We start from the raw sequence: 12399 nt of genomic DNA, 5'->3' as shown, positions 1-12399 counted from the left end.
AGTGGAGCACCCTATCACTGCTTCCTGGCCGGATGCAGAGACAGACAGCACCCTGAGGTCATTCAGCCGAGGCCCCGACTTCATGCAGGTGACCGTCTCACTGACGTAGTGCAGACAGCAAACGAGAGCCCTCTAGGTGGCACCCCCCATCTCCCCTCTAGAGCCGCTTCTCAGTCATCCCACTGCACTCTTGAATATACAAAGTCTGATCTTATGGGAACCCCATCCAGTAAGTCACCATGTCTGCCTTTCTTCTGTGGTACAGACTGATGCGCCTTGACTTACCTCTACCACACCCAGAAACAGGACAAATCCTCTAACGAGAGTTTGCAAGGGATGGGTCCAAGTTCCTTCTCTGTACTGGAGTTCGGCTGTTTCAACATGCCTCTTCTAAGTAAAGAGGCAATGTTTGCTTGTTGCAATATGATTTGACTTGCTCAACGACAGCTAATAGGGAACAGACCTAAAATAGAGGAAGCCCCATCCGTGGTGGGCGCCACGCCCTCATTTCTCATATGTTAAGGTCAAATCCAGCCTTGAGACTGGGTCCAACCTAATTCTGATCATCGCAGGGCCACCGGTGATCTGCAGGTGTCTCGGACCCCCAGCCTCTTCTTGTGTATTCCCTTCCCCTCCTGACCTCTATCTGAAACCTGCTGCTGTCCTGAGCACACCGCTTCTCCCTGCAGACACCCAGCGATGTGACCGTTTATTCTTTCATATCCCAAGTGCCTCAGGGTTGAGAGGCTGAAGCAATTATCTTTCATGACCCTCTGTTATGGGCTGAACTGTGCCCCCCAAGTTCATATGTTAGAGTTCTAACCCCTCAGGACTTAAGAATGTGACTGAATTTAGAAATGGGAGCTTTAAAGAGGTAAAATGAAGTCACTAGGGTGGGCCTTAACCCGGTTCCTGAGAAGGAGGGGGGATGAGGACACAGACGAGAAGGAAGACCACGCGAAGACACAAGAGAAGACAGCCGTGTGTAAGTCAGAGAGAGGCCACAGAAGACACCTGCTCTGCCAAACAGCCAGATCTCAGGCTTCTAGAATTTTAGAAAATTAATCTCTGTTGTTTAAGACACTCAGTCACTCAGCAGCACTTTCACGGCGGCCTGGGCCGATGAACACTCCCTCCTAATCTCCCGGCCGACAGCCTCACTTCTTTCCTCTCTCTCTCCCTCACCGAGGCCTGGGCCACTAGCTCAGTGCTCCTCTCCAACCCACTCCCTGCCCACCTGGGCACTGCAGCCGTCACACTGATTACCCGTCAGACATCCTGGTTTCTTGGTCCCTTCTCACCTCCAGGGACCTGATGTCAATTTTCAGCCACCTACTCCTTGGGCTGTCCAACTACCCCCAACCACAAATTCAAGCATCCTGACCCCTGGTCACATTTCCCTCCCTTGTGGCTTATTTGACTATTACTATAATAAAACCATTCTTGGAGCTGATCAGACCACTCCATCTCTCTGGACCCTCCCATCTTCACTTCCTTTCTTTGTTAGCTAAGCGTCCCACAGCCATCATTCTGGGTTATGATTGCTCCATTGCCAGCATCATAAATCTGTGTCAGTCTTTTCCTCTTAGCAGCCCGGCAAAACTCCAACCTGGGTGGACCCAACTCTCCGTGTTCTCCATGCCTCACCTGGGGAGTTCAGTTACACCCCACGCTATTCATGTCCAACCTCCATGCTTGACAAGTCTGCTGTATTTCTCTGTTCAATTTGTTCTGCTACCTTCCGCTGTGTAAACTTTTCTACCCTCCTTAAACCAGCAACAGCTTGATCCCAAGGAGGAGACAGCAGCTGTCTGAATTACTCCCTCAACTCCCCCACTGACGTCATCCGCACACCCGTGACAGCCACACGCCCTTCCAGCCACCCTTCCTGTGATGTTGGCCTGTTTCTCTACCTGTGTTCTGAATCCCGGCTCCTCCCACTACCTTGGGAAACACCTTCTGAGCATCCTTTATCTTTGTTCTCTCAGTTGCTACCACACATTTCCCATCAGCATCTTAAATTGCTCAGGTCTCTTCCACATTAAAAGAAAATCCCCCTTGGGCCATCCCTAGTCACCCCTCTGTTTCTTCCCTCCTCCTTCACAGGCTTCCTTCTTGAAAGGGTACTCTCTGTTTCTTCACCTCTCACTCAGTCTTGCAACCAGCTAAACTGGTTTCTGCTTCTACCATCCACCGAGACAGCTCTCCCTAAGTTACCAACTTCCAAGTTGCCAAATCTGATGGGCATATTTTCCCAGCCTCATTTGACTTGATCGAGCAATGGCAGACAGATCTTTGTTAAACACAACTCTCACCAGCCATTCCCCTGCACAAGAACCCTTTCCTGACTTCTCACGGCTCTTAGGAGAAAGACGAAATCCCTAAGGTGGAAGCCTTGCTCCTGCCTTCTCCTGGGGCCTCATCTCTCTCACTGTCCCAGGCTCTCGTGCTTGGACCTGCCTGTGTTGGGGTCTCCACATGGCAATGCCCCTTCCGCTCTGCCAGCCTTTCCACCAGGTGCCCCTCACTCTTCTTCATCACTTCCTCAGGTTTTCCCCGCCCTGCCCCACGCGAGGGCCCTTGTTACCTGCTCTCCTCGCCCTCTGTGCCCCGGGACAGCAGCCTGGTTATTTGGATGTTGCTGGTTTAGTCCTTTCTCTCTCCTATAGACTGTAAGCTCCGTGGGCAGGGCCCATCTGCTCTATCCCCTGCTTTACCCTGGCACCTGGCATCGCACACAGCACAGTGAACGAATGAATGAACAGACCCAGATCCAAACGAGACCGAGTCCACTCCAGCACGGATCTGGGAGTGACCCCCGCACTGAAAGTGGCTTTGCTTCCCAGACGCTGCCATTCTGCGCCCCTCCCTTCACGCAGACCCTGGGGGCTAGTCCCCCCAGCCTTGTGCCCTCTCCTGCTCCTCTGTTCCCTCCTGTTTGGTGTCAGAAAAACTTCGGCCCAGGGTCCCGATCTGGCCGCCACCTGCTTTGATAAATACTGTTTTGTTGGAACACAGCCTGGCTCCCGGGTTTCTGCATTGTCTACAGTGCTTTCAGCTAGAACGGCAGAGCCGAGTTGTGACAGACTGTACGGCTATAAAGCCTAAAATATGTACTGTCTGGGGCTTTAAAGAAAAAGTTTGCTGACCCCGGGTATAAAGCACCGAGGGGGACACCTACTGTGTACTATGGGGAAAATCAAGCAAGTGCGTCATGGTGACAAAGGGGTGGTTCAGGGTTTCGATCGGAGTGATTCTCTTATCCGCATCTATGGTCAGCATTTTCTTTAACAGGTCGATGAACTCCCGCCGGTCCGCCTTTTCTACCAACATGTCGCTCCCTTCCAAATCCGTTGTCATGTTCACCTGGAAGTAAGCGGGGACAGGTTACTCTCCCCGACGTCCTTCCCCTCCGCCTGCCGCTCCATCCTCATCTCTCAGTCACCGCTTCCCAGCTTCCACAAGGCTGTGTCTGCCCTGCAGGAGGCACTGCCACGTGCTATTACTGCCCACAGCATGTGGCTGTTCTCTGTGCAGGGGAGGCCGAGGGCCACCGCCGGTGCCCGCGAGCACACGTGAGTGACGGGAGTACCTGGTCCTGCTTTCATCAGTTCCGCTGAGATGCACCTCACATCACACCTCATTGAAAATAACCACAAGATGAAGTGAGTTCTGGAGACTGTGTGACAACGGGAAGGTACTTAATACTAGAACTGTATATGTAAAGATGGTTTAAATGATACATTTTATGCTATGTGTGTTTTACCACGGCTAAAAGCAATGACAACGAAGCAGTAAAAAGTAAGATGCAAAAAGATTTATTTACTGAACCTTCAGAGGGAGATGTCAGGGCCTCAGTGCCGTCTTCCCACCCCTACGGTCTTATCTGCCCTCTCGCTGCACCCTGGATTAGGGCCAGCATTATTGACGTCCCTGTGTTCGCTGGGATGACTTCTGCCCAGAGCAAGCAGGAGATCTGAACACAGGATTTTTCTTCCAAGAGCAAGTCTACACAAGGATGGCCTTTAGTAACTTGTTCTGTGGTGCTCGCTGTATCTTCCAAGACATGTGCTAGAAGCCAATTTCAGTTTTTGCAGACAATCTAAGCTTCTAATCAACTGACAAGTACACTTTATTCAGAATCATGATTTTTGGTTACACTTCTCTTCAGTAAGAGGTGTGCTGAGTGTTTATTGGTCTGTAGCTTTATTTCTTGTTGCTTTGAAGAAAAACCCACTTTGGGTTGCTTTGATTTTACACCAGCTTTTGCCCTGAAAATAGTTGAAGTTCTAGTATTTTCTCTAGCACAAACGTGAGGGTTGCGGTCCCTCCAGTGAACTGAGAGGACCGAGTGCAGTGGGTTGAACTGTGTTCTCACAAAAGATGTGAGTCCTAATCCCTGGTCCCTGAATGTGACCTTATTTGGAAAAAGGGTCTTTGCAGATGTAGTCAAATGAAGGTCACACTGGAGCTGAGTGGGCCCTAAAGCCAATGACTGCTGTCCTTATAAGAGAAAGAAGGGAGATTTGGACACAGAGACAAGAGGAACACGGGGCAGAGATGGGGAGGATGCAGCTACAAGTCAAGGGACCCTGAGGATTGCCAGGGGCCACCAGAGGCTAGGACGAAGATATGGGACAGGTCTTTCTAGAGCCTTCAGAAGGAACACAGCCCTGGTGGTACCTCTATTTCAAACTTCCAGCCTCTAGAATTGTGAGAGGATAAATGTCTGTTGTCTTAAGTCAGCCAGCCTGTGGCACCTTGTTACCGCAGCCCGAGGGAACTAATCACTGGCAGGAAACTGAAATGTACTAATGGGCTTGAATTCTTCTCCTGAAGAATCAGTAAGACTGGCCGGTTCTATTTTACAATTAGGAACCAATAAATTGGAGCTATTTTTAAACAGCTGGTGTAAGGTTTTAAAAAGGTTCTACAAACCCACTGGCATTCTTACTAAGTAAGGCTGGTATATGATTGTTTAAGGTCAAGGTCAACCTCCACAGCTGAGTAATGTGGATTTCTACCCACATCCTCTATGACTCCTGCAGAAGTCTTGCCGTGCATGGTTTTCAAAGGGCTAACACTGCATACTCACCCATGGAGCTTACCTGGGCCATATCATCTAAACAGTTGAAAATGTACTTCCTTGCTTCTTTCGACTTAATCCCCGTCTCTGCTTCATGGTCATCTGGTGTCTGGTCAGGAGAGGCAACAGCCCGTTGGTTACTGTGAATTACATCCTCATCACTGTGACTCAAACCCGCCAGCTTCTGCTTCTCGCAGAGGGTCTCTTTCCCATCTTTCAGAGGAGACTAGGGTTCTTCTTAAAGTGACCTGCACACTACTCTCTTTCGCGTTTCACCCTCCACACTGACTCATCCCTCCTCCTTCCCTTCTTCCCACGAACACCTGTTGGGGGCCTGCTCTGAGTCAGGTCTGGAAGACTCCCAGCTGAGCAACACAGGCCACCCCCCCATCACTCTCCATGCTTCCCCAAGTTTAAGGGCTAAGACCAGCTTCCATATGTGGAAAAGCAGGAGGTCTTTCCCACACATTTAAAAATTTTAATTTAATCCTACTTATCAAGCTCTTATACACAGAGCTCTCACTATGTGCCAGGCACTGTTCTAAAGCACGTGAGCGCATGCAACATCCTTCACAATCATCCTAGGTGGGATGGCTACCAGCCCATTTTTCAGAGGGACAGACAGGAACAGAAAGCTAGAAGGCTTGCCAAGGTCACATGGCCAGGGAGTGACAGCCGGCTCTGGAGTCTGTTCCGTGGGCCCCCTCCACCCGGGCCCGGGGCACACACACCCAGTTCCCGTACTGGCCTCGGTCCAGGAAACAGCTGTTTCCAATTACTATGGGTTTTCAGTCTCATCCATGGATCACAGGTAATTAATCCTTCAAATCACTCACCGACAGCACACCTGAAGCTGCTAAGATCTAGGAATGACTGGGCAAGTAGGTCTGAGGCTCTTAACTAAGATGTAGAAGTGAACCCTGACTCTGCCCGGCCTCAGCCTCCTCTCCCCAGGACTCTCTTTCCCTGGACCTGACCTTGAGCCACTCCCCCTCACAGCTGCCCAGCGCCGGCCTCCCATCAATAGCCCAAGATGCTTGCTTCACATCCCAATCTTTTTTCTAAACCTTTTGTGACCACTGGCCACACATTATCTTTTAATGTATTACAATTTGGCTGTGGTTTCTATCCAAAAAAAAAAAAAAAAAAAATCCACCCACACTGGTACAAAAAAAGGAGAAACACCTAAAATGAACATAAAACACACTTAAGACATATTATTTCCACCTTCCCAGGAAAAAAAAGTTAATTTTAATTACTAGGCACAGATCAAAGTGAAAGCAAAATATGTTTCTGTTAAAGTAAAACCACCTGAATATATGGTGCATCGCACCCGCTGCTGGCTGAGACGAAGAGCCCCCTCCCCGGAGCCCGGGGAGGCAAGGCTGCTCAGACTGTACCCTTTGCCTGGAAGACCCACCTCATCTTTCAGGGCTCAACTCAAATGCTCCTCCCCAACCCTCTGCCACAGCAGGATTTAAAAATTCTTTTTTCTTTTTTTAATAGGGGGGAGGAGGTAATTTAGGTTTATTTATTTTTAACAGAGGTACAGGGAACTGAACCCAGGACCTCGTGCACGCTGGGCACGCACTCTACCACTGACCTCTGCCCTCTCTGCTCCACAGCAGGATTAAAGGCTCCCTTCCTCCTGGTCCCACACTCTGTTCCTGCCGGGAACAGGGTGCTTGTTGCAGGGGTTGGGGGCTGGAGCTTGCCACAAAGGTTCTGTCTCCCTCTGGACTGGGAGCTCCTTGAAGGCAAGGGGTGCTTCACTTCTGTCCCTGGTAACCAACCAGACAGGTCATCAAAGTTTACTGGATTAAATCTCGGGAGTTTAGCAATCAGAGCCTGGGATTCAGCAGGCCGACGACGAAGCGGTGCTTTTGAACACTCGAGTTCATCCACGCCACGCATGGACAACAGTCACACCTCCCCGGTGTTGCTGGCCAGATCAAAGGGAGATCCCGGGCCAGTGTGCCGATGTCTAAGGCTCCCCACGAACTGGACTGGGCCCTTCTCCCCTGGTCTGGGCGCTGGAGAGGAATGGAGGGGATGCTCTTCCTACCTTCAGCCTCCACAAAGGATACGGCGAGTCTGTGTCACGGTTGAAAAACCTAGTTGTCTTTGTCCCCGCGCTTAATAAGTATTCTGCCGGCAAACCCTGTGTTTGTGAAATATACCGAATCTGCAAGAAAAGATGGGGATGAGGTCAGGGCTTTTCCTGTCACTGTACCTGTGGTATACTAATGGCGCTAGTGTCTCCGAGAGAAACGACAATTTTATAGGGAGAGAAGGAAGTAATCAAAGGAGAAGGGAAAAGAAAGAGGAATAAAGCAAGAAAAGTGAGGCGAGGGGAAGCAAGGTTCAGGAGACAGCGGAACAGCCTGTAACCCTATCTGCACATCATGCAGTAATTGAAGAGCTAAAGCAGACAAAGAAGGGGGGCTTGCCGTGAATACCCGAGCTCTCTGGACCCACCTGATCGTACTCAGAAGCCCCTGGATACAGCGGCCAGCCCAGGAACAGCTCTGCAATCACACAGCCCAGGGACCACATATCAATTGCTTCACAAAACGGTAAACCAAGGATGATCTCAGGGGCCCTGAAAGGGAAGAATGGAAAAAACCATTAGCAATTTGGAAATGCAGGCAGCTGTGCCTATACGAATTCTACATAAAACCCCATCTCTCAAACCCGGTACCACGACTGACCCCCTCAAGGGCCTGTCATTCTCGCACAAGGCTGCAGTGATCTCTCCATCTTTTGGCTTGGTCCTCCCCCTCAGCAGAGAGCCTGGCTGGATGGTTGGCTGAGATGAAGGGAAGTCTGTGGTTCTGGAACAGACCCACAAGGAACCACATCTATTGACTTCATTACCATTACGTTCCAACCAGAAGACCTAATAACCACTTCAGATGAGACTGGACACGTTCAGGGTGGTGTGGCCACAGACCTAATGACCACTTTAGAGATGCTCAGGAGTTACTTTCTGTAGCTGAAAACCCAGGAAACCAACCTTTAGAGAGTGCCCGGTTTTTACAAAGGAATTCTGAAGTACAAGTATTCTATTTCCAGTAATATATAGAACAAGTTGCCTCCACCCAGAATGGGATTAACTCCAATATCTGTTTATGCCAACAATCCCCTCTTAGGAGTCTGTATCACACTTTCCCAAGGAAACACTACTTTTTTTCTCCGTTAGCTTCTAAAAAGGTAATCTGAAAAGTTCTCTACTATTACAAATACGGAACCTTGTTCATGACACCTAGTTTGGGTATCAATCAGAATTCCATTACCAACCCTTTCCTAACTGTAGAAGTTATGTTCCTTCACATGATAAACAAGGTTACATGCTGGAACTTCCGAAGGAAATCACCTAAACTCAAAGAGAAAATTTCACATTTGATTGGTAATCAAAACCCAAAGACCACAGAGTGCCTCTTCTTTTCTAGGAACTGGTCATGATTAGGTAGGGTACACTTTGGAGAGAACCACGTTCAAGTATGAGATACCAACCCAGTTTATGTTTTTAATAAACACGGCTCCAGGCACTCTGCAGAGACGAATATGCACCAGCCCAACTGCTGTTTTCTCCATAAATTTCCCACTTGATTAAGCGACGCAAGAAGCTGCTGCTCTCCCACCCTTTCAGCAGCCTGGAGTGGGAGTGCAGGGGAACGGGGGACTTCTCTGGGTCTAGGTTATCTCCGCCCGCCTGGCCCGAGAGTCGGGGGTGGGGGTGGTGTCAGAAACATCTCCAGTGTCTCCGAACTTCTAGATGAATTTCTCCCCACTTAGCAAGTATCCCCCAACCCGCCCCTTTAAACTTGCTCTCATTGCTCCTTTTTCTTCTCTACATAATGGTATTGAAAAAATAAAACAAATAAGAACCAAAATGTCTTGTCACAAAAGTCTTTTAATTTTTCACTTGTTTTATTGGGGGGAGCTTAGGTTTGTTTGTTTGTTTATTGGTGGTTCTGGGGATTGAACCCAGGACCTCATGCATGCTAAGCACACACTTTACCACTGAGCTCTACCCTCCCACCGAGGAGTTTCCTCATTTCCTTGGGGTTGGAGAGTCAGCACACTGCCAGGTGCTTCTAGAGCGCCCCTGGCATGGTCTGGGCAGCAAGAGAACTTGTCCTAAAATCCAGGGCTGGGTCTTCCCAGGCTTGGGAGGAGGGGCTGCTGTGGAGGGCAGCGGAGCGAGTTGCCCCGGAGCTACTTAATGGCTCTTCCTGTCCCCGTCCCCTGGCTGCTGGGCATCATCAGCGGCTGGCATTCTGCCTGGCACTTCACCTCCTCTTTGGTCTCTGTCTCCTCCAAACCTATGTCCTGTAAACGCAGGAGGCTGCCCTTGCTCTCTGGCCCTGATGCCCTGGGGATGCTGGTGGTGGTTTTACGACACATCATGGGGCCTCAATCCCACAACTGGCCCAGGTCGCCGTGTCCAGCGTTGCCCCCACACACCAGGGCCCCCAGAGTCACCTGATCACTGTGTGTAACTGACAAGATTATGGTTGCCTCCAGCAATGCAATCTCTTCAGAAGTGGTTTTGGTTTATTTTAAAACCACATCTTTTAGAAAAGAAGGGAATATGGGAAAAGAACATTATAAAGGAAACAACACGCTTTTATTACACATGTGTCAGAACTTGCTTTTCTTTCTGCCCTCCCTGTTTTAGAGTCAGGTGTGTGTACCTGCCTCCTCTCACACGCAGACTCAGGCCTCTTCCCAGGAGAACTATTTCTGGTCTGGTCCCAAGAACCCCTCCCTCGGCAGGCTGCTGCTGGCTCCGGATCAAGCATCTCCACACCTCTGTCCCCCGTTCCTATGACCTGTCCCTTTGCCCTCTGCAGCCGGGACACTCCAGTCTCCAGGCCAGTCTGGTTTTGTGGGGATATCTCTGGACTGGACCACGGGGCTGCCCTTTCTAACAGGGTAATCAACTGGTTCTCGGGCCCCTACCAGGCCACTGGCAATCTCTGGAAACCCATTTCCCAGATCCTGTTCCCTGATGATCTGCACAGCAGAATCCAACAAGTAAGACTGTCATGCAAAGGGCACTTCAGTGACGTTCTCTGGCAAGAAACACCAGATGTGGATTTTATTGCCTAACGTTACATGAACAGGGCCTGTGAAAATAGCTCTTCGTCCATTTTCGGTCAGAAAGTGACACGGCAGTGATTCACGGTACCGCGATGTGGGCAGCAGGGTATTTTTTTTTTTGCCGTGATCATGGTGAACAAATGCTTATGTGTCAGGCAGGACAGTGGGAGACAAAGGAAAGAGAAGACGCAGCCCCATCCCCAAGGGACCGTGGTCCTGGGAGGACATCACTGAAGCACAGGTGACAACTGGAGTCGAACACAACATGTACACGGCGCCCACGCACACAGATACGATGACAGAGCTAATCCAAGCACACAGACGTGCTCCGGCGTCTCCCGTTTAAAAAAATAAAGCAGAACACAAGAACAAAACACACCAAAACCCAAACCCAACCTTCCCTAGTCCCTTCAGCTCCCTGCAGCTGGCGTCCTATTTCTCTGTTCTCCTTCCAAAGCCAACTCTCAAGACCCATCTCCTGCAGTTTCCACCGCTTGTCTCCCTCCTCTGACTGGACCTCCACCCTCCGCTCCCATCAAGTGCCTTGCTTGTCAAGGTCACCAGGGACCACGTCACATCCACTGGTCAGCTTCTCAGCTCTGGGAGCCGCGGGCCGCATTTCTTCCACGCAGGTGACCCTTCCCTCCCGTTTTGAAACACGCAGTCTGGGTTTTCCCGACACCATGCCCCCGCATGTTTGTCCTGCCTCTGCTCGTGGTTTGTCTGTTCCTTTGAGGGTGTGTCCTCCTCTATCCAACTGCCAAACGATGGCAAAGCCCTGGGACCCCTCTCTTCTCTCTTTTCATTGTTTTTCTAGGTAACCGCTATGGGTTGAGCTGTGTCCCCCAAAAGACATGTCGAAGTCCTAATCCTCAGCACCTCAAAATGTGCCCTTACTTGGGAATGGGGTCACTGCAGATGTAATTAGTTAAGATGATGTCATCCTGGAGTAGAGAGGATCCTTAATGTCCCAATAAGAAGAGGGAAATCCAGCCACGGACACAGAGGGAAGACGGCCACGTGAGGATGGAGGCAGAGGTTGGAGTGATGTTGTTAGAAGTCAAAGAATGCCTGGAGCCATCAGGAGCCAGAAAAGGCAAGGGAAAGTCCTCCCTGAGGGGCTCCTGAGGGAGCATGTCCCTGCTGACAACTTGATTTTGGACTTTCAGCCTCCAGAACTGTGAGAAAATAAATCTCTGTTGTTGAGTCATGTGATTTGTGGTCCTTGTTTCTGCAGGGCCGGGAAGCTGATACAGTCATCGTATCCATGCTTACAGGTTTAAATCCCATTTTGTGTATTTCCAAATGTCTATCCCCAACTGGGTCTTTTCTCAGCACCAGCTTTACATTCTGATGGCCTGACATCTCCACTGGAATATCTCAAATCATCTCAATCTTAGTATGTTTAAAAGGGAACTCTTACCAAGACATGGAAGCAACCTAAATGTCTATCAGCAGACAGATGGATAAAGAAGATGTGGTATATATACACAATGGAATACTACTCAGCCATAAAAAATGATGAAATAATGCCATTTGCAACAACATGGATGGACCTAAAGATGATCATACTAAGTAAAGTAAGTCAGACAGAGAAAGAAACATCATATGGTATCACTTACGTGTGGAATCTAAAAAAATGATAAAAATGAACTTACTTACAAAATAGAGACTCACAGACCTAGAAAACAAACTTATGGTTACCAAAGGAGAAAGGAAGTTGGGGAGAAGGATAAATTAGGAGTTTGGGATTAGCAGATACAAACTACTATATATAAAATAGATAAACAACAAGGTCCTACTGCATAGCACAGGGAACCACATTCAATATCCATAATGAAAAAGAATATATATATACACACACACACACACATATATATATATACACACACACACGTATATAACTGGACCACTTTGCCGTACACCAGAAACTAACACAATATTGTAAATCAACCATACTTCAATTTTAAAAAATATGGAAAGGACAACAAAAAAGGAAACTCTTCTCCCCTGCTCCTCCCCTGCCCCAATAATTCCTCCCTTCGTCTTTGTTTCAGTAAATAGAATTACCACTCCCACCCCCACCCCCTTACTCAAGCTGGAAACCTGGGAATGATCTCCGATTCCTCTCTCCCCTCCATCCTCACCACCCAACCCATCAATAAGGCAGTTCCAAAGTCAAGCAACCCCGATTCTCTGCTTCC

General features: G+C 49.2%; 1 protein-coding gene across 9 annotated transcripts in view; it reads right to left on the bottom strand.

Moving 5' to 3' along the window:
• The window catches only part of HIPK2 (homeodomain interacting protein kinase 2), a 181422-nt gene that overhangs the window by 50244 nt on the left and 118779 nt on the right, over window positions 1–12399 (bottom strand). For all 9 annotated transcript variants that reach the window (XR_010381577.1, XM_064487309.1, XM_064487308.1 and 6 more), the window contains exons 3-6: window positions 7565–7688; window positions 7152–7271; window positions 5109–5195; window positions 3182–3366 (exon numbers count right to left, since the gene is read on the bottom strand). Coding sequence is in view for 8 of the 9 variants with exons in the window: in XM_064487309.1 (XP_064343379.1) it covers window positions 3182–3366; window positions 5109–5195; window positions 7152–7271; window positions 7565–7688 (516 nt within the window). In the remaining variant the exon portion in view is untranslated. The remainder of the gene's footprint in view (window positions 1–3181; window positions 3367–5108; window positions 5196–7151; window positions 7272–7564; window positions 7689–12399) is intronic.

This window comes from Camelus dromedarius, chromosome 7 (genome assembly GCF_036321535.1).
Source record: "Camelus dromedarius isolate mCamDro1 chromosome 7, mCamDro1.pat, whole genome shotgun sequence".
In the NCBI taxonomy this organism is placed as follows: domain Eukaryota; kingdom Metazoa; phylum Chordata; class Mammalia; order Artiodactyla; family Camelidae; genus Camelus; species Camelus dromedarius.
The sequence above is the reverse complement of the archived record's forward strand: the minus strand, read 5'-3'. Positions and strand labels throughout refer to the sequence as shown.